Genomic DNA, 27,265 nt, shown 5'->3' with positions numbered 1-27,265 from the left:
CCTTCTTTCCCAATTCTTGGGGAGAAATTGGACCTAGGTCTACCAGATACTGATGCAACCTTTCATTGAAGCAGTTACTTAAAATGTGTTCTTTCATAAACAAATTATAAAGCCCAACATAGTCACACACTTCATTTCCAGTTAACCAACCATCTAGTGTTTTTACTGAGTAGTCTACAAAATCAACCCAGGTCTGGCTCGAGGATTTTTGAGCCCCCCTGAATCTAATTCTATACTCCTCAGTGGAGAATCCAAAGCCCTCAATCAGGGTACCCTTCATGAGGTCATAAGATTCTGCATCTTTTCCAGAGAGTGTGAGGAGTCTATCCCTACACTTTCCAGTGAACATTTCCCAAAGGAGAGCACCCCAGTGAGATCTGTTTACTTTTCTGGTTACACAAGCCCTCTCAAAAGCTGTGAACCATTTGGTGATGTCATCACCATCTTCATATTTTGTTACAATCCCTTTGGGGATTTTTAGGATGTCAGGAGAATCTCTGACCCTATTTAAGTTGCTGCCACCATCGATGGGACCTAGGCCCATCTCTTTTCTTTCCCTTTCTATGGCTAGGAGCTGCTTTTCCAAAGCCAATCTTTTGACCATCCTGGCTAACAGGGGGTCATCTTCACTGGAGTTATCCTCAGTGATTTCAGAGGTGTTGGTCTCTCCTGTGAGGGAACCAGCATCTCTGACTATTATTTTTGGAGTCAGGGTTTGAGGGACCCTGTTCTCCCTAGATAGGACTGGTAGGGGGGAATTTTCCTCCAAGTCACTATCCTCTTCCTCTGAGTTGCCACCCTCAGAGGGGTTGGCCTTTTCAAACTCTGCCAAAAGCTCCTGGAGCTGTATTTTTGTAGGTTTGGGGCCCATTGTTATTTTCTTTATTTTACAGAGTGACCTTAGCTCCCTCATCTTAAGATGGAGGTAAGGTGTGGTGTCGAGTTCCACCACAGTCACATCTGTGCTAGACATTTTGCTTCTAAAAGTTGGAATACTTTTTAAGAATCTACAACTAGTTCTAGGTTCTAATTCAAACTTTTACAAACTTTTAAACTCTAAAAGAAATGCTAAACAGGATCTAACACAAGGCCCTAGCAGGTCTTTTAAGAATTTAGAAAACTTTTCAAATTGCAAAAATCAATTTCTAATGACAATTTTGGAATTTGTCGTGTGATCAGGTATTGGCTGAGTAGTCCAGCAAATGCAAAGTCTTGTACCCCACCGCTGATCCACCAATGTAGGAAGTTGGCTCTGTATGTGCTATTTCAAAGTAAGGAATAGCATGCACAGAGTCCAAGGGTTCCCCTTAGAGGTAAAATAGTGGTAAAAATAGATAATACTAATGCTCTATTTTGTGGTAGTGTGGTCGAGCAGTAGGCTTATCCAAGGAGTAGTGTTAAGCATTTGTTGTACATACACATAGACAATAAATGAGGTACACACACTCAGAGACAAATCCAGCCAATAGGTTTTGTTATAGAAAAATATATTTTCTTAGTTTATTTTAAGAACCACAGGTTCAAATTCTACATGTAATATCTCATTCGAAAGGTATTGCAGGTAAGTACTTTAGGAATTTTAAATCATAAAAATTGCATGTATACTTTTCAAGTTATTGACAAATAGCTGTTTTAAAAGTGGACACTTAGTGCAATTTTCACAGTTCCTAGGGGAGGTAAGTTTTTGTTAGGTTTACCAGGTAAGTAAGACACTTACAGGGTTCAGTTCTTGGTCCAAGGTAGCCCACCGTTGGGGGTTCAGAGCAACCCCAAAGTCACCACACCAGCAGCTCAGGGCCGGTCAGGTGCAGAGTTCAAAGTGGTGCCCAAAACACATAGGCTAGAATGGAGAGAAGGGGGTGCCCCGGTTCCGGTCTGCTTGCAGGTAAGTACCCGCGTCTTCGGAGGGCAGACCAGAGGGGTTTTGTAGGGCACCGGGGGGGACACAAGCCCACACAGAAATTTCACCCTCAGCAGCGCCGGGGCGGCCGGGTGCAGTGTAGAAACAAGCGTCGGGTTCGCAATGTTAGTCTATGAGAGATCTCGGGATCTCTTCAGCGCTGCAGGCAGGCAAGGGGGGGGTTCCTCGGGGAAACCTCCACTTGGACAAGGGAGAGGGACTCCTGGGGGTCACTTCTCCAGTGAAAGTCCGGTCCTTCAGGTCCTGGGGGCTGCGGGTGCAGGGTCTCTCCCAGGCGTCGGGACTTTAGGTTCAAAGAGTCGCGGTCAGGGGAAGCCTCGGGATTCCCTCTGCAGGCGGCGCTGTGGGGGCTCAGGGGGGACAGGTTTTGGTACTCACAGTATCAGAGTAGTCCTGGGGTCCCTCCTGAGGTGTCGGATCTCCACCAGCCGAGTCGGGGTCGCCGGGTGCAGTGTTGCAAGTCTCACGCTTCTTGCGGGGAGCTTGCAGGGTTCTTTCAAAGCTGCTGGAAACAAAGTTGCAGCCTTTCTTGGAGCAGGTCCGCTGTCCTCTGGAGTTTCTTGTCTTTTTCGAAGCAGGGGCAGTCCTCAGAGGATGTCGAGGTCGCTGGTCCCTTTGGAAGGCGTCGCTGGAGCAGGATCTTTGGAAGGCAGGAGACAGGCCGGTGAGTTTCTGGAGCCAAGGCAGTTGTCGTCTTCTGGTCTTCCTCTGCAGGGGTTTTTCAGCTAGGCAGTCCTTCTTCTTGTAGTTGCAGGAATCTAATTTTCTAGGGTTCAGGGTAGCCCTTAAATACTAAATTTAAGGGCGTGTTTAGGTCTGGGGGGTTAGTAGCCAATGGCTACTAGCCCTGAGGGTGGGTACACCCTCTTTGTGCCTCCTCCCAAGGGGAGGGGGTCACAATCCTAACCCTATTGGGGGAATCCTCCATCTGCAAGATGGAGGATTTCTAAAAGTTAGAGTCACTTCAGCTCAGGACACCTTAGGGGCTGTCCTGACTGGCCAGTGACTCCTCCTTGTTGCTTTCTTTGTTCCCTCCAGCCTTGCCGCCAAAAGTGGGGGCCGTGGCCGGAGGGGGCGGGCAACTCCACTAAGCTGGAGTGCCCTGCTGGGCTGTGACAAAGGGGTGAGCCTTTGAGGCTCACCGCCAGGTGTTACAGCTCCTGCCTGGGGGAGGTGTTAGCATCTCCACCCAGTGCAGGCTTTGTTACTGGCCTCAGAGTGACAAAGGCACTCTCCCCATGGGGCCAGCAACATGTCTCTGGTGTGGCAGGCTGCTGGAACTAGTCAGCCTACACAGACAGTCGGTTAAGTTTCAGGGGGCACCTCTAAGGTGCCCTCTGGGGTGTATTTTGCAATAAAATGTACACTGGCATCAGTGTGCATTTATTGTGCTGAGAAGTTTGATACCAAACTTCCCAGTTTTCAGTGTAGCCATTATGGTGCTGTGGAGTTCGTGTTTGACAGACTCCCAGACCATATACTCTTATGGCTACCCTGCACTTACAATGTCTAAGGTTTTGTTTAGACACTGTAGGGGTACCATGCTCATGCACTGGTACCCTCACCTATGGTATAGTGCACCCTGCCTTAGGGCTGTAAGGCCTGCTAGAGGGGTGTCTTACCTATACTGCATAGGCAGTGAGAGGCTGGCATGGCACCCTGAGGGGAGTGCCATGTCGACTTACTCATTTTGTTCTCACTAGCACACACAGGCTTGTAAGCAGTGTGTCTGTGCTGAGTGAGGGGTCTCTAGGGTGGCATAAGACATGCTGCAGCCCTTAGAGACCTTCCTTGGCATCAGGGCCCTTGGTACTAGAAGTACCAGTTACAAGGGACTTATCTGAATGCCAGGGTGTGCCAATTGTGGATACAATGGTACATTTTAGGTGAAGGAACACTGGTGCTGGGGCCTGGTTAGCAGGGTCCCAGCACTCTTCTCAGTCAAGTCAGCATCAGTATCAGGCAAAAAGTGGGGGGTAACTGCAACAGGGAGCCATTTCTTTACAATATATATATATATATATATATATGTATATATATATATACATATATATATATATATACATATACACACACACACACACGCTAAAATAACTCTTTATATCAAAAATATATAGAAAAACAATCATAAATATACAATACACAAACTATCAGTAACATTAACAGCACTCTTGGCATGACTAGACAGCTAACACAGGTAACAGGGCGGCGGGTGGGACTGTGAGTAATCTACAGATAGCTACTGTATCCATCAGAAAAAGCATTACCAAAGGTAAGTAACTTGTTCTTCTGATGGATACAACTAACCTGTGGATTCCTCACCATATGAATAAAATCCCAAAGTAGTCCAGCACTCAGAGGTGGGTGCCCGACTGGTCAAACCAAGAAGTCCTGCAAAACAGAACGGGAAAAATGGCCATCCCTCCTAACTTCTGAGTCTAAGCAATAAGTTGCTGCCTTGCAAATATCAGCAACCAGCACACCTCTAGCCAAAGCCGAAGTGGCAGACTTAGCCCTGGTGGAATGGTCTCCAATGCCCTCAGGGGGAACCTTCTTTGCTAGCAATTAACAAATCTTTATGCAAAGAATGACCCACCTTGAAAGAGTCCTCTTGTGGACAGCTTTGCCCTTCATTTTGCCCAAATATTCCAATGAAGAGCTGACCATCAATTCTGAAGTCTCTCATCCTTTCTATGTAGAAGCTCAGGGGCCTTCTCAGATCCAAGTGATGCAGCCTTTCCTCCTCCTTTGATGTATGGGGAGGAGGGAAAAAGGACGGAAGAGTAATAGATTGCCCCAGATGGAAGGGAGTGAATACCTTAGGAAGAAAAGCCACCTTTGTTCCCAGGACCAACTGCTCACTCGCACGTCTAGCTGAAGTGATTGCTGTTAGAAAAACTGCCTTAAAAACTAAAAGCCTGAACGGGCAAGTATGCATAGGCTCAAACGGTGAACACATCAAAAAAGTCTAAACTAAATTCAAATCCCACTAAAGCATTATAAACAGAGTGGGAGGAAACTTGTTAGTTAACCCTTTACGGAACCTAAGAACTATAGGGGACTTCAATAAGGATCAGGAAGGCAAAGAACTGCGGGCAGATAAATAGCCTTTCACTGTCGCAACTGCGCAACACTTCTGTGCCAAGGAAAGTGCAAACTGCAAAATATCAGATAAATGGGCCTTTAAGGGATCAATTTGTCTCTCTCCACACCAAGCAACACATTTCACCCATCTACCGGCATAGACAGTCTTGGAGGAGTGTTGCCTGGCCGATAAGATAACATCCACCACTTCTGGAGGGAGAGAAAAAAAACTCAGATTGCCCCGTTCAATCTTGAGGCATGTAGGTGCAGGCTCTAGAGGTGGGGGTGGGGAACCTGTGACTGCGAGAGGAGGTCTATCCTGTGAGGGAGATGGAGCGGAGGGCACAGTGAGATCTGAAGGAGGTCTGTGTACCACACCCTTCTTGGCCAATCTGGGGATATCAATATGACTTGCACCCGATCTTGACGGATCTTCCTCAGAACTCGAGGAATCAAGGGTATGTGAGAAAACGCGTAAAGCAGTTGGTCGCACCAAGGCAGCTGAAATGCGTCCCTTAATGCCCCCTGCACCAAATTCTAGAGGCTGCAGAACGCCAGGCAGTGTGTGTTCTCGCGAGTGGCAAACAGGTCTGTCTTAGGAGCTTCCCACACACAGAAGACGTGAAGAACAATGTCCGGATGAGGACGCCACTCATAATCGGACGAGAATTGCCGAATGAGACTGTCCACACGCATGTTGAGAACTCTGGCTAGATGGTTTGCTACTATGCAAATCCGATGGTCCTGCGCCCAGGTCCAGAGCCGCAGAGCCTTTCTCCAGAGAAGGTATGACTCTACTCCTCCCTGCCTGTTGATGTACCACATCGCGGCAGTGCTGTCTGTCAAGACTTGTACCGACTGACCATGAAAGGACAGGAGGAAGGCCCTGAAAGCCAGACGTATCGCCCGCAGTTCTAAATAGACTGATGTGAAACATCTGTTCTCTTGGAGGCCAAAGACCTTTGATCTCCAGGTCCCCCAGATGACATCCCCACCATAGAGTTGAAGCATCCGTTATGACTGTGGCCACCGGAGGTGGAAGACAAAACGGCCTTCCTTGAGAGAGGTTGCCGTCCACAGTCCACCATCGCAGATCCACCGCAGCGTCTCTGGAGATCGTTATTGACTCTTCAAGATCCCCTTTGTGTTGAAACCACTGCTTGCGGAGGCACCACTGGAGAGCCCTCATGTGCCAACATGTGTGACCAACAGAATGCATGAAGCAAACAGACCGAGCAGACGTATGACCTTGAGGACAGGAACAGCCGCTCCCTTTTGAAAACATTGGAATCATCGCCTGAATGTCCTGAATCCTCTGTGGAAGAGGGTAGGTTCGTTTCAATGTCGTGTCCAGTATTGTCCTTATGAACAGGAGGTGCTGAGAGGGCTCCAGGTAAGACTTGGGTACGTTTACCATAAAGCCCAGATTGAACAACAACTGGGTTGTCACCTGCAGATGGTGCAGCTCGGGCTCTGGGGACCCGGCATTGATCAGCCAATCGTCCAGGTAAGGGAATACAGATATTCCCTTCCTTCTGAGGTCTGCTGCAACCAATGACATCACCTTCGTGAAAACTCGAGGTGCGGAAGTAAGACCAAAAGGAAGGATCAAAAACTGGTAGTGTTGCAACCCCTACCACGAACCGGAGATACTTCCTGTGCGACTTCAGAATAGTGATATGAAAATAAGCATCCTGTAAGTTGGTAGACACCATCTAGTCTTCCTTGTTCAACGCAAGAAGCACCTGTGCTAGGTTCAGCATTTTGAACTTACCTTCTGGCTTGTATCTTCGGGCTACAATCTTAGAAACCGTACATGTCGTAACTAGTTTCCTCCACATCTCTAATATATGCTCTGACAGAGCATCATTGAAAGGGAGGAGGGGCTCAGAAGAGGAAGCCAATGGATGCAAAACCTCTGTCAAAATATTGGTCTTTAACTCCGATGCAGGAAGTGGCAAGTCCAAAAATTCTGCTGCCTTCCTTATCACCCCATGGTATGTAGCTGCTTCTGCCGTGAGTTCACCTCCAGGGGATAAAAGCTCCCACTCAGGGGACGTATCTAACCCATTTGCAGAGTCTAAACCCTGGAAATCACCTGAAGGCCCTGGGATTTCTCCTTCCTCCAGTTGCTGCTGTTCTTGATACTGTTGCTCCTCCAAAAGTCTTAAGGCCCTCCTTCTCGACCTCAGCCTGGACTCTAAACAGGGCATTGATAGAGAGTTAACCAACATCGAACGCACAGGCTTCAAAGGAGAAGGTAACACCGACGGAGGGGGGGAGGGAGGCAAATCCACACTCTGCGCCGATCGAGATCCATCTGGCGATGGTATTGACTCTGTCAGTGCCGTCACCCGGGGTAGAGGCGGTAACATAATCGACGCTGCGCCCGTATGCTTGCAAGGAGTCGCTGGTAAAAAGGGCATAAATGGGGCCTGCTTGTACATCTCTGGCAACCCAAGCGAGAAAGCCAACAGATCTGTGGGACCAGCAGGTGCATTGCCCTATTAAAAATGCTAAACATAGCGTGGCTGAGCTGGATCAGTCGCTCGAACTCCAAACTCCTGACCATGAGAGGATGCAGGACAAAAATTAGTTATTGGTCTTGCTGGGGACTCGGATATCTCGATCAAAGTCGGCACCGGAGATGCCTCCGGAGACTCAGGCTGAGGAGACACAGTGGAGCTGACCTCCCACATTGTGCGGCGCCATCTGGGATGAACGGCACATTGGCTCATGCTGTTGCTTCTTATGTGACCTCAAAGATCTGTGCAACGAAGTGTCCTGTGTCTTCGACCTTCAACGACCTCTTTTCTCCTTCTTAGCTTTTGCTAGGAAAAGCTTAGCCTCTCTTTCCTTCAGAGCTTTTGAGTTCATACGCTGGCAGGACAAGCAACCTGCCACTTCGTGATCAGAGCTCAGACACCATAGGCAATTCTCGTGCGGATCTGTCACCGACATGTGGCCTCCGCACTCGATGCAAGGTTTAAAACAGGATTTCTTCGGTGGAGACAAACTACAGAGAGGTAGAAAAAACGTTAGTGTCGAAGGCGTGGAAAAAATTTAACTGACGTCAGCATGCCGGCGAGGACTTCTTATGGCTCTGATGGCGTCAGAGGAAGTCGCGTGCGGAGCCGTGCAATTGTGACGTCCTCGTCGACGTGGAGAGCTTGGAAATAATTTCCGCCGAATGCTGGCTGTAGGAAGTTGGCTCTGTATGTACTATTCCAAAGTAAGAAATAGCATGCACAGAGTCCAAGGGTTCCCCTTAGAGGTAAGATAGTGGCAAAAAGAGATCATTCTAATGCTCTATTTTGTGGTAGTGTGGTCGAGCAGTAGGCTTATCAGAGGGTAGTGTTAAGCATTTGTTGTACACACACAGGCAATAAATGAGGAATATACACTCAAAGACAATTCCAGGCCAATAGGTTTTTGCATGGAAAAATATATTTTCTTAGTTTATTTTAAGAACCACAGGTTCATGATTTACAAGTAATACTTCAAATGAAAGGTATTTCACTTAGGTAACTTAGGAACTTTGAATCAGCAAAATAGCATGTACAGTTTTCCCAAAAATGGCAATAAGCTATTTTAAAACTAGACACACTGCAATTTTCAACAGTTCCTGGGGGAGGTAAGTGTTTGTTAGGTTTGCAGGTAAGTAAACCACCTACAGGGTTCAAAGTTGGTTCCAAGGTAGCCCACCGTTGGGGGTTCAGGGCAACCCCAAAGTTACCACACCAGCGGCTCAGGGCCGGTCAGGAGCAGGGGTCAAAGTGGTGCCCAAAATGCATAGGCTTCAATGGAGAAGGGGGTGCCTGCAGGTAGGTACCCGCGTCTTCGGAGGGCGGACCAGGGGGGTTTTGTAGGGCACTGGGGGGGAGGGGACACAAGTCAGCACAAAAACTACACCCTCAGCGGCACGGGGGCGGCCGGGTGCAGAGTGCAAACAGGCGTCGGGTTTGCAATTGGTTTCAATGGGAGACCCAGGTGTCTCTTCAGCAAAGCAGGCAGGCAAGGGGGGGCTCCTCGGGGTAGCCACCACCTGGGCAAGGGAGAGGGCCACCTGGGGGTTGCTTCTGCACTAGAGGTCGGATCCTTCAGGTCCTGGGGGCTGAGGGTGCAGTGTCTTTACCAGGCGTTGGGTTCTTAGAAGCAGGCAGTCGCGGTCAGGGGGAGCCTCTGGATTCCCTCTGCAGGCGTCGCTGGTGGGGCTCAAGGGGGTCAACTCTGGCTACTCACAGGGTCGCAGTCGCCGTGGAGTTCTCCCTGTAGTGTTGTTTCTCTGCAGGTCGAGCCGGGGGCGTCGGGTGCATAGTGGAAAATCTCACGCTTCCGGTGGGAAACGTGCAGTCCTTTAAAGTTTGTTTCTTTGTTGCAAAGTTGTTTCTTCTTTGGAGCAGGGCCGCTGTCCTCTGGAGTTCTTGGTCCTTTTAGATGTAGGGTAGTCCTCTGAGGCTTCAGAGGTCGCTGGACTCTGGGGAGCGCATCGCTGTTGCAGTTTCTCTTGAAGTGGGGAGACAGGCCGGTAGGGCTGGGGCCAAAGCAGTTGGTGTCTCTGTCTTCTCTGCAGGGCTTCAGGTCAGCAGTCCGTCTTCGTCTTAGGTTGCAGGAATCTCGTTTCCTAGGTTCTGGGGAGCCCCTAAATACTGAATATAGGGGTGTGTTTAGGTCTGGGAGGGCAGTAGCCAATGGCTACTGTCCTTGAGTGTTGCTACACCCTCCTTGTGCCTCCTCCCTGAGGGGAGGGGGGCACATCCCTATTCCTATTTGGGGAATCCTCCAAAATCAAGATGGAGGATTTCTAAAGGCAGGGGTCACCTTCAGCTCAGGACACCTTAGGGGCTGTCCTGACTGGTGGGTGACTCCTCCTTGTTTTTCTCATTATCTCCTCTGGACTTGCCGCCAAAAGGTGGGGGCTGTGTCCAGGGGGCGGGCATCTCCACTAGCTGGAGTGCCCTGGGGCATTGTAACACGAAGCCTGAGCCTTTGAGGCTCACTGCTAGGTGTTACAGTTCCTGCAGGGGGGAGGTGTGAAGCACCTCCACCCAGAGCAGGCTTTTGTTTCTGTCCTCAGAGAGCACAAAGGCCCTCACCACATGAGGTCAGAAACTCTTCTCTCAGCAGCAGGCTGGCACAGACCAGTCAGTCCTGCACTGAACAATTGGGTAAAATACAGGGGGCATCTCTAAGATACCCTCTGTGTGCATTTTATTTTAAATAAATCCAACACTGGCATCAGTGTGGGTTTATTATTCTGAGAAGTTTGATACCAAACTTCCCAGTATTCAGTGTAGCCATTATGGAGCTGTGGAGTTCGTTTTTGACAAACTCCCAGACCATATACTTAATATGGCCACAACTGTACTTACAATGTCTAAGAATAGACTTAGACACTGTAGAGGCATATTGCTCATGCAGCTATGACCTCACCTGTGGTATAGTACACCCTGCCTTAGGGCTGTAAGGCCTGCTAGAGGGGTGACTTACCTGTGCCACAGGCAGTATTTTGTGTGCACGGCATCCTGAGAGGTTTGCCATGTCGACTTTGCCTTTTTCTCCCCACCAACACACACAATCTGCAATGGCAGTGTGCATGTGTTAGGTGAGGGGTCCCTTAGGGTGGCACAACATATGCTGCAGCCCTTAGGGACCTTCCCTGGTCACAGGGCTCTTGGTACCACTGGTACCTTTTACAAGGGACTTATCTGTGTGCCAGGGGTGTGCCAATTGTGGAAACAATGGTACATTTTAGGTGAAAGAACACTGGTGCTGGGGCCTCGTTAGCAGGGTCCCAGCACACTTCTCAGTCAAGTCAGCATCAGTATCAGGCAAAAAGTGGGGGGTAACTGCAACAGGGAGCCATTTCCCTACACTGGTGCACTGGGAGAATGCATAAGCTGAGGAATCCACAGGTATTTGTATCCATCAGAAAGTGGTGATTTTATACGTTAAGCATTTGCAAGATCTGTGCCCTGTGTTTTAGTGTATCTGCTGTCTTTGCGCCCCTGCCCCTACACACATGGGTGAGGGCTCATACTACAGTGGAGCAGAACACACAAAGCCTGAATCCATGTGTCGGGGGTTTTGGACTACTGTAATGGTCCCCTGGTTTACAAAGCACCCAGAAAATCTACCAACTCAAAACATTTTTGCAAGAGTACCAATCTGAGTCAAACTAAGGACACACGTTGTTTGCGCACAGTAGATGTACTCCTTAGCCCCAAAGTCATATATATAGCAGCTATTGGAGAAAATCACTCATTCCTTACATTTAATTAGCAGTAAACCCCGGACTTTATTGTGTAACCTAAAGCACTGGGTTGGACAATCAGTTATTGCGCTGCTGGATGATTGTTCAGATTACGCACCCCACACTACCTCCCTGAGAAACCTGTGACTACTCACTACTGCTACAGCTGAGCTGAAAGGGTTGTACTTCACCCAATTTGCACAACTATATTAAGATGGATCATCTGACATCAGGGGGAAACAACTTCAGCCCCCACGGCTGAGGCCCAGTATCATTTACTTGCTCTGTGGCCCCCCAGAACAGTGACACTGCCCCACAGATCCCGAGATCAGTGTGATCTTTTATACTCCAACCTTGCCTCTCCCAAACGGTATTATACAAAAAGGTGCAAATTGAACTTAGGGCCTGATTTAGATCTCTGCAGAGGTGGATATTCTGGCACAAATGAGACAGATATCCCATCTGCTGTATTATAATTGCCATAGGCTATAATGGGATCATAGTACATCAGACAAGATATCCATCACATTTGTGATGGAATATTCCCCTAGGCCAAGATCTAAATCAGGCCCCATATCTTTATAATGTTGGATAGATAATCCACAAACAGTTCTTGAATGCATGACTATCTAAAAGTCCAAAATGCAGCCTGGCACCCCCCTAGTTGTACAACCTGGAAGGCCAATGGGTGGCTTACTGGAGGTCCTTTCTGTGGGAAGCGGTGGGTACCCCAGAGAGGGGGTCGCAGACTAAGGAGGTGCTGACCTACCTTACCCCTCATCACGTACATGCAATGTTCCTGGTGGCGGCATCTGGCTGCCTGTGCTGTAATGCTAAAAGGTCAACTTTCTGCATATGATGTGGTCCTGCCCCTTACTGTCATGGTACTGGCTGTTGGTCCTTCAGGTGGTTCGTGGGGCAATGGCTCTAGAGTCTAAATGTGCCCCTCTACGCTTATACTTCATGATTGTGTTGTGGCCCGGAAGGTTACAGACAGCTTCCTTGACTTTACCCTCATTCTGGCTCATTGACAGATCACGATGAGTTGGAAATCGGCTCGTGGGCCAGATATCTATAGATGAGGTCTGGAGTTACTGAGACAGGCAGACTGTGAGAGGGAGGCAATACGTACAGAAGAGTCCAGGGTTTTGTGGAAGGTACCGATCTCACCGGCCTGGGATGCTATTCTCCTGGCCTGCCCCCGGGAAACACATGCAGATCAGATTCTCATGGGAGGTACTGTTTCAGGTATTCCCTCTCCCGCGGCTTCACCAACTTTGATGTGAGTCTGAGATGACTGCTTTGGGTGACATGATTTCTAGGTTGTGCATTAAGCGGACTGTGAGTATGGGCATCTATAGCTTGAGTGAACTCCCTGTTGAGGCAGCACCCAAGACACCACTGTGGATTTCTGTCTCCTTTTCCCTGACAGACCTTACTACGTACTATGTTTTCTCTGATCATGTCTCCACCTGTGGAACCTGCCTTTTGTTCTCCTTATTTTGTTTTTTATGTTTTTGCATCTGAAAAGGTAATAAAGATATTTAACTGACAACTGGTTTGAAATTCTAAGGCCCTCAGAAGGGTGACCCTTACACTGTAATCAGCTCTCAGAGCAGGGAGGATGAGAGAGCTGTTAAGGAATCTGCAGCTAGACAGAATCTCTACCAGATAAGGTGTTACTGTAAGTAGCTTGTTCATCTGATAGAGACTTCTAGCCACAGATTCCTTACCTTAGAATAGATACCCAAAGCAAAGCCGTTTTAAACCAGAGAGTCCTACAGGACCATCCAGGAAATAGTGCTAAGTAAATGTATGCAGAGATGCCCACATTGCTGCCCGACAGATGTCTAGGACAGGGACTCCGTGAGCTGACACAGTGGTCGCAGCCTTGACTCTAGTGGAATGAGCAGGAATGCCCTCAGGGCGTTGCTTCTTTGCCCAGTGCATAGTAGATCTTTAAGTAGATTACTATCCATCTTGAGATGGTCTATTTCTGCACAGCATTCCTTCTCTTGGCCCCTATATACTCCACAAAGAGTTGATCGTCCACTCAGAACTCTTGTGTGATCAAAGTAGGATGACAACTCTCTTCTTGAGTCCAGAAGATGGAGTTTTTCCTATTCTTTGGAGGATCGAGGCGGAGCAGAGAAAGTAGACAGGGAGATGGTCTGGCCTACATGGAAAGGAGTCACAACCTTTGGAACGAAGGAGCCACATGTACGGAGTACCAGTTTGGCAAATAGAGGGTGGTGTAGTGGAGGGTGTGCTGAGAGTGCCTGAAATTCGCTTACCCATGGCCGATGCTATGGTCACTGGAAAAGCTGACTTGATGGTCGATAACTGAAGCGAGCAATTGTGCTGAGGCTCAAAGGGCGCACACATTAAAAAATGTCAGAACAAGGTTCAAATCCCAATGGAGCATGACGAAGAGTCTGAGAGGAAACATATGTTGCAGCATGAAAAAACGCTGAAATGGACGATAAATAACCTTTAACCATGCCCAGAGCAGAACCCTATTGGGCCAAAAATATAACAAACAGAAAAGCTCGAGAAAGAGGTGCAGGAAGATGATCAATGCTCCTAGAAGCACACCTGGCCACAGATTTATCCCAGTGGCAGGCGTAGACAGACTTGGTGGAGGGACGCCTTGCTGCCAGAATAACATCACAGACTTTGGGAGGAAGGTTGAAACCTGTCATTCCTCAACCTCTGAGCATGGAGGTGAAGGGTGCGCAAGTTTGTGTGCAGGACCCTCCGCTGTTGCTACGACCGAAGATCCTCTTGAAGAGGAAGCCTGATCAGGGGACCACTGCTCATGCTCAACAGCCTGGGATTCCAGACTCTGCACCCAATCTGGAGCCACAAGAATAACTTGGGCCCAGGCGGTCACGACCTTCCTGAGAATTCTAGGCAGGAGTGGTATTGACAGAAAGGTGCAGAGGAGGCAAGAGCACTACTCACGTGGAAAAGCCTCTCTGAGCGAGAGCCTCCTCAGAAACTTCAGAGCGCAAAACTGCTGACATTGTGCATTCTCCATGGTGGCAAACAGATTTAACCAAGGTTCTCCTCAATCTTGAAAGAGACCTTACACCAACTCCCGATGGAGACCAATTTGTGATCCACCAGGCATCTTCGGCTGAGTTAGTCCAACCTGGAGTTCAGACTGCCTGCCAGGTGTTGAACCACCAGGAACCTGCCCTGGCATTACAGCCATGTCCAGAGGTGCTGAGCTTCTTGACAAAGGCTCCACAACCCAGCTACACCCTGTTTGTGACACTACCGCAAGTCAGTGGTATTGCCTGTGAACAGCTGCTGGGAAAGCAGTAGAGCTTAGTGAACTTATACAGTGGTGTCCGCATCACAGCCTGGCACATGTCCAGACAGGTACTTCATGTGTGGACAGAAGATAAGTCAGCTAAAGCAACAGAGTAAATTATTCTGTCACCCTGACAGAGTCCTTGGCTGCCACATTTAGAAATGACCGCCAAGCCAGCAGTCATTTCCTAAGCATTGGCAGGAGCCGCCGTCCTTACCACCAACATATAGATCAGCCCCATGGGGTTAAATTCCAAAATACAGCTACAGTTCATCTCCACCAAATCCAAAAAAGCCAGTTGCCCTGTTCTCAATTAGAACAATAAGTTACCTCGTTTTCTATCGGAACAATAAGTCTTCACCTTCCATCCTGCTCACTTAAATCCTTGATTCACTCACTGGTTACTGATAAACTGTGTTACTGAATAGTCTCCATTAAATGGACACCACATAACTATTTCTTACCCCTGTATGAGGCAAACACATTTGCCATACAAAGCCTGGTTAATCTCCTTATATAAAAATCCATCAATTCCTTCTAACGCCTGGCTATAGCTTGATCTACAAGACCTTTAATGTCATCCACAACCCATCCCAACCAAATACTCCATTGCTCCATCCTGTCTTGACATGTGGGCTACTACAATCATAATCTCCATAGATTTTTCAACTGCCATACATCTTATTCTGATCTGGATCTTTTAATCTACCTGATCCACTTGACTGAGCTCACTTCTAAGCAAACAGAAGACCTTGTCCTACATACACAGCTCCTGCCACCTCTAGACCCACAGTGTCCTGCCTTTTGACAATGCACTATGTGGTGATGATGGAAGGGTGTTCTCATGATCCATTTGTCCCCTTTCAAATACAAAGATACTGCAAGTCAGAAATGTTTTTCATTATTAAGAGGAGAAGCTCTGCTTTTATGATACTACCCCACCTCATATAGCAGGTGCTGTACCTACAGTTTCTTCATGTGGATCTAGGGATAGCCGAAAACAAAAACATTTCTGCTTTTGTTGGAGACTATTTCTCCATCCGCATAGCTGCCAAGGCTTCAGATGGCTTATGTGAGACAGTTACACAGTTTCAATGTACTTATGAGTAACATTCAGTGACCAAATGTGTGAGTCGTTGAGTGACACTTTCTCACAGGCAAAATCAAGCAAAGAAGTCTATGGAAACAGATAAATATCAGAAATTACACCCATTTGAGCAACAAGAAAGGCAAAAAGATCTTGAAACTGCTGCAAGACATGAAATCAACTCTTTGACCAGGCATGCAGAAGAGGTCAGTGTGACCATTATTCTAGAAAAGGTGGTCAAAGATCTGGTAAATGAAAACATTATCAACTTGTTCTGGCCGCAACAAAATCCCTTTTTTGTTGCACTACCATACAAGCACACAAACTCTGATGCAAGTGCTCGGTCCTTATACTGTACTACTGCTACCTCTCCCTGCCAATCCAGACATATCGGCATTTTACATTTGTGAACTTAAAAACACTAAATTTAGTGAACCCCTCAGGTCGTCACTTCCTGTAGCCGATGACCTGTCCAAACATCTGTATGAGTGATATGAAGGTTGTAACACTATGGAACCTGTGTTTGCCGGTGCATTCAAAGTACTGAAGAGCACACAAGATCAGCCACACAGCTTCGCTACTGGCCTTTCTGGATTTACATTGTATTACCTCTGATAATATTTCACACCTTAACCAGATCCTTCCCTAAAGCCACTGCGGTTAACAGCAGAAAGAGCTTTGTAGACTGCCATGAACCACCAAAGAAAGCACTTTCTAGCATCTACAAAGCACTCAGTAGGGGCAGAGAAGCATGGGACTGCCCCCCTCCCACGCGGGTGTCTCCCTAAAGCTTGTTCTCAAGTTTGAGACAATGTTTACCTTGACGTCTGCCCCAACTGCAAGTTACCAGCACACTCTGCCGGCTCTGCTCGGGCTGACACTTTAGCTGTTGTCCTGTGTGTGCTGGCCTACTGACAGCTGCAGCCGATACTGCTCTCTAGTCTGCAATCGTGTTCACTGCTCCTGGTAATAGACTAGAGTCAGAGTTTGGGGATGCGACGGGTCCATTGGGCAGCAACTATGCAGCTTAGGCAGGATGATAATGCTCTGCCTCTCTTGCTGCAGTAAATGTCTGTCAGTCAGCACTTCAGCCTGAGCTGTGACGCATCAGCTTTTAAATTCAAACAAACAACAAAGGTAGCCTTATCTAATAAGAACGTGGGCCATAATTAATATTCTCAAAACAACAGAGGTTCTTATTAATGATACATATGTATATTCAGTCAACTTGAAGCACAATCACATTGATTACTCATTTAGTATGTCCTGAAATGTAGAATCACACATAGAAAGAATAAAGTCCACCAAAATTCATTGGTATCCTGATTTATTTATATATTGTTGTGAAAATCATCGTGTCCCAAGAAAAAGGGAACCCATGGAAAAACAGTGGACAAATAAATCATGAACAACAAAAAGGTTTCCAAATCCAACCAACGACTTAATACAACAATGTCTTTAATTACTAGGCCCAATCAAAAGTCAAAGGGTCCGTTTTTTTAGGTTTGTCTATAGCATAATCAATGGAGTTTCGGCCCTCATAGTGAATGTGGGGTTTCATCAGGACCAACAACAACAAGGGACACAAGCAGTGCTCTCTCCCCAACAGAAACCAACCAACTAAACCTATTGCAACACACCACTAGTGCGAAGATTACAGAAGTACTTACTTGGAGGGAGGTGTGTGGTCAGGGGGGACTCTCGAAACCCCAGATAAAGAAGTAGATAATATGGCAAGCGGGCAGTCAAATTAACAAAATAAGCCCAACGGCTAACCCCGCCTCACCACAATCCAAGAACGTTTGTGCTCACCTTAGGCAGGATCATCATGCTCAGCCTCCCTTGCTGCAGTAAAAGTCTGTGAGCCAGTGCTTCAGCCTGAGCCGTGCCAGCTTTTAAAGACATTGCAGCACATCATGACACTGGTGACTGGACACAAGCAGTGCCCTCTCCCCAACATGGGGACAGGGCATCCTAGCTGCTGTATTTCTGGTGGGAAGGCAATGCCTTCCTGGGGGCTGGGGCAGACAGCACTTTAAAACACATCCTGGTGCCTGCCAGTCGTGTGTGCAGACACCCTGTCTAGGCTGTGGATAGCACACTACGTAGTGTACACTGACAATGACTGAGGATGAGGGTATGTACTGCATGTACTGAGAGACATCAGCCCCACTCACAGCAACAGGAGGCATGCAGCAACAAAGTTTTGCTCGCCAGTACTAGGGTCATGATTGGCTGATAACTGTGGTGCCTTATGTAGATGGCTGGCACCAGTTACCAGAATACAACACAACGCAAGGCGCTGTTCCCTGAAATGGATCATCTGACAACACTCAGCCTAGGCAGGCGCACGCCAGGAGGTCATGGGGCGATGATGAAGGATATTGTCTGAGCCAGTGTAAAAGCCAAGGAATGTCACATGCTGCAGGGGCTCATGGTTCCAATTGTGTTCAATACTCACTATATTTAGGTTTGCTGTGAGTAACTGTGAGACTGAGGCACCATATGGAGGCTCAGTGTAGTGACAGCAGTGTGGATTCTGGCGGCACGCAGTGCTAATGCAGTTGCTCCTACATCATGGCTTGTGCCTCGCAGCACTGGTAGTGTCAGAAGGAGCTATAAATGCATGACTAAAGCACTTCAGTTAGGTCATGCGGACCACCACACTAAAATGTGTTAGTCTAACCCCTGATGCGCAGCCCTTGGCAGGACTGCATCTGTAATATTCACCACATCATCTCTAGGGTCAGCAATACTCTGTCTTTCTATACCTCTTTTTCTTTTGCAAAATGGGAGCTAAAACGCTTTCTGAATCTCTTGCACTATATAATGGCAGCCTTAAGAAATCTTGCCTTAAAAAAATCTGATTGCTCGAATACTTATCTCATAATGGCAGGCAGGACAAAAACCTTCTAGCCTAGTTATATTTGTATAGTCTTCAAACGTTCCAAAGTTATTAGCAAAGCAAAAAAAGTGATTTTTCTCAGCCACTGGTAATTATTTTGAACCACACTGCAATCTATTGTGTTTTTGCTCGTGTGTGAAACATCTGATGGGCAACAACCCTATCCATATCAGGCTTGGTCCTCCTCTGCCATGCAATTTTCACCTTTGAATAGGAACAAAAGCAATCCTGTGTCGCATAGGCTCTCATTATTCTAATGAGACTACTTGATTTTGAGTGTCAGAATCGCCCGTGGTGTAGGAGACAGCCTAACCCACCGCGGGTGACATCTGTCGCTCCAATCCGGGTTCTGCTCCGGCTAACTAGCAGTGCCACATCCCCACCAAAGGGTAGTCATGATTGGGCAGCTGAGCGCATGACATACTTGGCTTCTCAGGGAAGTCGTGGTCACTCAGGTCTCATCCGGTTCTCTCACTTACAATTCAGTCTCATATATAAATGACAAACAGAAGCAGTATATGTTTCAATAATGAGTTTAATAAAACGACTGTATCTTAGATAGCAAGGCGTGAGCTGCAATAACCAGGACGACACAACATGACAGTATTAAAATTGTGACGAGAAGAGTGAAGCATAAAAACAACGCTATCATATTGTCACTATTTTCAATGGACTAATCCCTACCTAGGCTAGGATAGAGCACAGCATGTTAATCTCTAAGTCTGCCCTTCAGGTTCCCCTGGGAAGACATCAACCCCCATACCTAAGCAAAGGCCTGCGTTCGCATCTGTAGCGAAGCATTCGGCAATCAGCATACAGTCGTGGTTCCCTGGCTGGAATCTCTCTCTAACGTGTAAGGGACGATAAAGTGTTTTTATAATAACACAGCTGATATTCTGAGAAAGTGTCCCTATGTAAAGATGAGTATTTTCTACGAATGTTGGAGACTAAACTTCTACCACGTTCACCGGCAATGTACTGTGCTGTAGCCTTGGAAAAAGCACAGAGTGATCAAGAATGTATTGTTTGAGAACAGAGTGCTGGCTAGGCAAAAACAGTTAGATAGACTGAAAAAAAACACGACCGTAAAAATGGTTATTGTAACAATAATGAGACAAAGCTGAATAAAATATATCTAGGTTAAAGTGCACAGCGGCCTAGTGTGTTAAAATAACGTGTCTGGAGCTATAACTAAAATGGCTACACAACACCCGGACCAGTGTGATGTAACCATAGCCACATAGGGACTATTGAAGACACACACTCAAAATAACCAACAAATTACAAATGTGCATATGAACTATAAGGTTTAAGTTACAAATGAGGCATACAGAGCACTCACACATCTTAAGTGTACATTTAAGAATAAACACATTAAAAAAGCTTGTCAAGGTTAAAAAAAAAAAAACTTACTCTATACATTCCAATTCCTGGGCCTTTATTGTGCAGCCAATACAGGTAGAGAGGTTTCCCAAAGAGCATCACTGGAGCAGAAATACACATAATGGTGACTAGAAGTGTCTGAATAACTTTCTGTTGAAAGGAAATATAATTTTTAAAATCACATCCATCAAATGCATGGTAGAGAAACTGTGTGCTTGTCTTTGCCACCAGTCATGCCTGACCAATCTATTTTTAGATTTCTATATATCTATTAATAGTATTATTAAAGGCCGTCATGGAAGCACCTGTCTGAAAAAACATGAAGATAAATTAAATTCAATTGTGTTAAGTGTTGCCTTGAAACATACCCTGCTAGGTATTAATGTATGTCCTAGTATCAGATGATCAATTTACATACTGTCCGAACCTGGGAAGTCAGAATCATCATCCAAAATTATCCATAAAGGTAGACCGCATAGAGTATTATGTGAGATGTTAGGTCCTTAGATATGTAACCTAATTATTTTTTAAAGTATGGAACCCAATTTGTTTTTATTGCATTGCAGTTTGGTCTCACTGCTCAACGGAGTTCAGTGGCGAGGGACTGCACAATGTCCACAATTAAAGTTGCTATTTACAAATGACATGGTTCTCTATCCTAAATATGAATTTTAACACCAACTTCACTGCACAAATGTGTTGGTTCAGACTCATACAAAGGTGTCAGATTATGATATCAACCTTGTTTAATTCTATCCTACAAGATATAATTCATGTTTGGAATCTATGACTTCAAATCGATGGTATGCTGCATTTGTTTCCTTAAAAAAGGTAGTAAAACGTTATACCAATTCCAATAAGAAAATGAAACTTTTAACAATGATTCTCCAGTATGGATGTTGTAGGAAGCTGGCTCCTTATATACTGGACCAAAACAAAGTCAATTGTGTAAAGAGTCCAAGCAAACCCTTAAGGAAGGCACATATTATAACACTAAATGCTCTCTTTTGTGATAGTGTGGGCGAGCAGTTTAGGGTTATCAGAGGGTAGTGCTAAGCACTTGTTGTACTCACACAGGCAATAAATGAGACACACACAAGAATAAATCTGTGACCAATTTAGAAAAATAACACATTTTCAAGTAAATGTTGATACCAAGAACCTCATTATCAAGTAAGTACTTTTTTTTTTCTTTTTTTTAATATTGATTTTTACAAGCAAGTAAAATGTTCACTTAAATGCGTCTTTACGCAGGAACACTTTCCAATGGGGAAAAAGGCATATGCCGCATACAGTTATTTACGGTTGGTTTCTGGAGGTCTCTGTCGGGACGGAGTGTAATAGGAGGCCAAGGTCCAAAGTACCACAAGCAGTTACTCGTTACCTGCCCTGAGGGCCTCCAGGTGCAGAGGTGCTGTTTGGGTTGGTAGCTTTGCATGCTATGCTGGTGGAAAGAAAGGGGAGGGGCACCTGGAAACAGGCTGCAGAGGGGGACTTGGGGACAAGTCCAGAAACTTCCAACAGGGGGCTCAGATCACAAGTGTCCTGAGACCAAGAAAGCACAGTCTATTTTTGGGCACCCAGGCTGGGATGTTCGAATGCAAAATAGGCCCTGAGGATTTGAAAAGTACACTGGCAAGTTAACTGATTGGGTCTTATGAAAATCCAAAACAACCATAGAAAGAACATGAGTGCTTTTTAGTACTTTTCGTGAATAAACATCAGAAAATGTTTTGTCAATAGACTAGACATGTAATTTATCAGTACAACTGTCTTCCAAACTAAATCTGACAAAATATGTATTGGTAAACAAATAAAGACTTAAAGATTTAAGATTCAAAAAGATTATAGGCCAAAGCCAATGGATGCAGTCTAGCACTACCAGGGGATTTGCCAACCCCAATCTACCGGAAAATGTTGTTCAACTGATAGCAGAAGCAGCATGGATAATTTCTTGGGGCCATTGATGGTGACCCCAGTTGATCTTTGATGCCCACCCCAGCATAAAATTTGATGCTTGGGACGGAAACCTGAGTTCAGTTATTTAAAAAATGAAGTCACGTGCTTTACTTGAAAAAAACCTAGAGACTTTTAAACAGTGCCATAAAATATGTGACAGTTAACCCTTTTCTCTATATCTCCACCAAGAAGTATCAGGCCCTCTTACCGAAAATGTGAAATCTGGAGTGTAATTCCATCAAAATAGTTTTTTTTTTTTTTTTTTTTAGCTAACTTTAACTTAATCTACTTTTATGCCCCCCATGAGAATGATGCATAATATCTTCCCATTTTGTGCTAGAGTGATATTTGCAATTCATTTGCTCATGAGCTTTGAAAGCTCAATTTTTACCTGGGCTCTACCAATTGTAACATTCACGACGTTAGCAGTTTGTCCCCTGTCAGCTGTTTGCTTCTCGAAGGAAGTTAGTTCCCTTATTTCTCCCGGTTTATTTGGTAGTTGAAGGATCCAATGACAACTGTATACAGTAACTTCTACTCTTGTTCCAGGTTTAAGCCCTATCTAACTTGCTCAAAGGATTTGACAGTACCTATGATGAACAGGTCTTCCAGCTTATGACATCTATTCTCTACCAATTTCTAAAAGTTGAAAATTAGAGTTCACAAAAGAGGTTGGGGGCTGGACTGAGATGGCTAGCATGTTATCCCTTGTTGAGTACAACCTATATCCTTCCATCACTGGAACCCACTACTGTCTCAGCATGGTCCTTCTCTTTAATCCACACACGTTTCCATAGGGACCGCTATTAAGCATGTGATACAAAAAGCTCCACTAATTAGCTGTTTCTTCCATTGTTCATTCCCACATGTATCAATGCTGGGACTCTAAAATAGAAAACCTGGCTGGAATGCTCAATGCCCACTGTCTGGGAGATACAAGGCCCTGCCTTGTCCAGCTCTCATTTTGTTCCCCTCCTATGGAGCCGAGAGGTTTTCTGTTGTTGGTCAAGGGGTCCCATTGGCACATGAAATGGAATAGCTTGAAAGAGAAATACGATCTTTGGTGGGGTCGACATTTTAATTTATACTATGCACCCCATTTTTGATTATCTGCTGTAAACAAATCTTTTCTAAGGGGAGTGATATATATAAATAAATATATATATATAAATAAACAAGGCTACGGCTGAAACGCGTTGGGTGGAAGAACATTTTGACTTTCTTTAATATATTTTGGAACTGTTCGTCTGGTGTCTTGATTTTTGCCCGACTGGGTGAAAAAACTTGGATATATATATATATATATATATATATATATATGGAAAATGTCACTTACCCAGTGTACATCTGTTCGTGGCATGAGACGCTGCAGATTCACATGCTGTGCACATCCCGCCATCTAGTGTTGGGCTCGGAGTGTTACAAGTTGTTTTTCTTCGAAGAAGTCTTTTTCGAGTCACGAGATCGAGGGACTCCTCCCCTTTCGGCTCCATTGCGCATGGGCGTCGACTCCATCTTAGATTGTTTTCTCCGCAGAGGGTGAGGTAGGAGTTGTGTATATAGTAATAGTGCTCATGCAATGGAGTAAATATGTATGTACATAATGTGTCTAAAAGTAATATATTTACAAATTTGCAAATGTACAAGTCTAATTTATTTTTATTTATTTTCTTCAACTTAAAACGGCTACAGGCTCCCGGGGAGGTGGGAGGGCGCATGTGACTCTGCAGCATCTCATGCCACGAACAGATGTACACTGGGTAAGTGACATTTTCCGTTCGTTGGCATGTGTAGCTGCAGATACACATGCTGTGCATAGACTAGTAAGCAGTTATCTCCCCAAAAGCGGTGGTTCAGCCTGTAGGAGTTGAAGTTGTTTGAAATAAAGTCCGTAATACTGCTTGTCCTACTGTGGCTTGCTGTGTTGTTAACACATCCACGCAGTAATGTTTGGTAAATGTATGAGGCGTAGACCATGTGTCTGCCTTACATATTTCAGTCATTGGTATGTTTCCGAGAAAGGCCATGGTAGCACCTTTCTTTCTAGTTGAATGTGCCTTTGGTGTAATAGGCAGTTCTCTTTTTGCTTTTATATAACAGGCTTGAATGCATTTAACTATCCAGCTGGCAATGCATTGTTTGGATATTGGATTCCCTGTATGAGGTTTTTGGAATGCAAAAAACAGTTGTTTTGTTTTGCGAATTTGTTTTGTTCTGTCTATGTGGTACATTAGTGCCCTTTTACTGTCTAATGTATATAATGCTCTCTCAGCTACCGAATCTGGTTCTGGAAAGAATACTGGGAGTTCCACTGTTTGATTTAAGTGGAACGGTGATATGACTTTAGGTAAAAATTTAGGATTTGTTCTTAGAACTATTTTATGCTTATGTATCTGAATAAAGGGTTCTTCTATAGTGAATGCTTGTGTTTCACTTACTCTTCTGAGAGATGTGATAGCTATCAGAAAAGCTACTTTCCATGTTAAGTACTGTATGTCACATGAGTGCATGGGTTCAAAAGGTGGACCCATAAGTCGTGTTAAGACAATGTTGAGACCCCATGAAGGAACTGGTGGTGTTCTTGGTGGTATAATTCTTTTCAGACCCTCCATAAATTATTTTATGACTGGGACCCTGAATAATGAAGTTGAGTGCATAATTTGTAGATAAGCTGAAATTGCTGTGAGATGTATTTTAATGGATGAAAAAGCTAACTTTGACTTTTGTAAGTGCAGTAGGTAGCTGACGATGTCTTTAGCAGATGCGTGTAATGGTTGAATTTGATTATTATGGCAATAATAAACAAATCTTTTCCACTTATTTGCATAGCAATGTCTTGTGGTTGGTTTCCTAGCTTGTTTTATGGCCTCCATACATTCCTGTGTAAGGTCTAGGTGCCCGAATTCTAAGACTTCAGGAGCCAAATTGCTAGATTCAGAGATGCTGGATTTGGGTGTCTAATCTGTTGTTTGTGTTGTGTTAACAGATCTGGTCTGTTTGGTAGCTTGATATGGGGCACTACTGAGAGGTCTAGTAGTGTTGTGTACCAAGGTTGTCTTTCCCAAGTTGGTGCTATTAGTATGAGTTTGAGTTTGTTTTGACTCAATTTGTTTACTAGATATGGAATGAGTGGGAGAGGGGGAAAAGCGTATGCAAATATCCCTGACCAACTCATCCATAACGCATTGCCCTGAGAGTGAGCCTGTGGGTACCTGGATGCGAAGTTTTGGCATTTTGCATTTTCTTTTGTTGCAAATAGGTCTATTTGCGGCGTTCCCCACCTTTGGAAGTAAGTTTTTAGTATTTGGGGATGAATTTCCCATTCGTGGATCTGTTGGTGATCCCGAGAGAGATTGTCTGCTAACTGGTTTTGAATTCCCGGTATGAACTGCGCTATTAGGTGAATGTGGTTGTGAATTGCCCAATGCCATAGTTTCTGTGCCAGGAGACACAACTGTGTCGAGTGTGTTCCTCCCTGTTTGTTCAGATAATACATTGTTGTCATGTTGTCTGTTTTGACAAGAATGTGTTTGTGGGTTATTATAGGTTGAAATGCTTTCAGTGCTAGAAATACTGCTAGAAGTTCTAAGTGGTTTATGTGAAACTGTCTCTGCTGTGTGTCCCATTGTCCTTGGATGCTGTGTTGGTTGAGGTGTGCTCCCCACCCTATCATGGAGGCATCCGTTGTTATTACGTATTGAGGCACTGGGTCTTGAAAAGGCATGCCCTTTGTTTAAATTTATAGTGTTCCACCATTGAAGCGAGGTGTATTTTTGGCGGTCTATCAACACTAGATCTCGAAGTTGACCCTGTGCTTGTGACCATTGTGATGCTAGGCACTGTTGTAAGGGCTGCAAGTGCAATCTTGCGTTTGGGACAATGGCTATGCATGAGGACATCATGCCTAGTAGTTTCATCACTAATTTTACCTGTATCTTTTGTTTTGGGTGCATGGCTTGTATTACGTTTTGAAATGCCTGTACCCTTTGTGGACTTGGAGTGGCAATCCCTTTTATTGTGTTGAGTGTTGCTTCTAAGTATTATTGTATTTGACACGGTTGTAGGTGTGACTTGTTGTAGTTCAGTGAGAACCCTAGTTTGTGAAGGGTTTCTATGACATACTTTGTGTGTTGTGAACACCGTTGTTGCGTATTGGTTTTGATTAACCAATCGTCTAGGTACGGGAACACATGTATTTGCTGCCTTCTGAAATGAGCAGCCACTACTGCCAGGCATTTTGTAAAAACTCTTGGCGCTGTTGTTATCCCGAATGGCAACACTTTGAACTGGTAATGTACTCCTTGGAATACAAACCTTAAGTACTTTCTGTGGGAAGGATGTATAGGTATATGGAAATATGCATCCTTTAGGTCTAGTGTTGTCATGTAGTCTTGTTGTTTGAGCAGTGGGATCACGTTTTGCAGTGTCACCATGTGAAAGTGATCTGATTTGACGTAGATGTTTAGTGTTCTGAGATCTAATATAGGTCTTAGAGTTTTGTCTTTTTTGGGTATGAGAAAGTACAGGGAGTAAACTCCTGTTCCTCTTTGATGAATAGGTACTATCTCTGTAGCATCTTTTTGCAACAACGCTTGGACCTCCAGTTGTAAGAGTTCCATGTGTTGTTTGGACATGTTGTGTGTTTTCGGTGGGACATTTGGAGGGAATTGTAGAAATTCTATGCAATAACCATGCTGGATAATGGCTAGGACCCATGTGTCTGTTGTTATTTCTTCCCAGTGTTTGTAGAACTTGGTTAGTCTCCCCCCCACTGGTGTTATGTGTTGGGGGTTTGTGACATTGAAGTCACTGTTTATTTTGTGGAGTTTTGGGACTCTGGAACTTCCCTCTGCTCTTTGGGAACTGTCCCCCTCTATATTGTCTCCGAAAACTTCTCCCCTGATATTGACTCTGATAAGTGGGCCTTGTTTGTGAGGTTGAGGGTTCTGTGCTCTGTACCCAAAACCCCCCTCGAAACTCTGTTTTTCGAAAAGTGCCTCTGCTCTGTGAGGAGTAGAGTGCGCCCATGGCTTTGGCCGTATCTGTGTCTTTTTTGAGTTTTTCGATAGCAGTGTCCACCTCCGGCCCAAACTGCTCTCTGTTAAATGGCATATTCAGCACGGCTTGTTGTATTTCCGGCTTGAACCCTGATGTACGCAGCCATGCGTGTCTCCTTATGGTAACTGCTGTATTTACAGTCCTAGCAGCTGTGTCCGCTGCATCCATTGCTGAGCGTATCTGATTGTTCGAGATACTTTGTCCTTCCTCCACCACTTGTTGTGCTCTCTTTTGGAACTCTTTGGGCAAGTGTTCTATGAAATGTTGCATTTCGTCCCAATGAGCCCTATCATATC

At 45.4% G+C, this 27,265-nt stretch overlaps 1 protein-coding gene across 1 annotated transcript in view; it reads right to left on the bottom strand.

The window, feature by feature from the left end:
• Positions 1–27,265, bottom strand: part of ATP6V0A2 (ATPase H+ transporting V0 subunit a2) — a 407,112-nt gene that overhangs the window by 73,449 nt on the left and 306,398 nt on the right. Inside the window, exon 16 of the mRNA XM_069215012.1 lies at positions 19,983–20,102. Coding sequence (XP_069071113.1) covers positions 19,983–20,102 — 120 coding nt within the window. The remainder of the gene's footprint in view (positions 1–19,982; positions 20,103–27,265) is intronic.

Source organism: Pleurodeles waltl, chromosome 11 (assembly GCF_031143425.1).
Source record: "Pleurodeles waltl isolate 20211129_DDA chromosome 11, aPleWal1.hap1.20221129, whole genome shotgun sequence".
NCBI classification, from domain to species: Eukaryota; Metazoa; Chordata; class Amphibia; order Caudata; family Salamandridae; genus Pleurodeles; species Pleurodeles waltl.
This window is presented reverse-complemented; position numbering and strand designations above follow the sequence as displayed.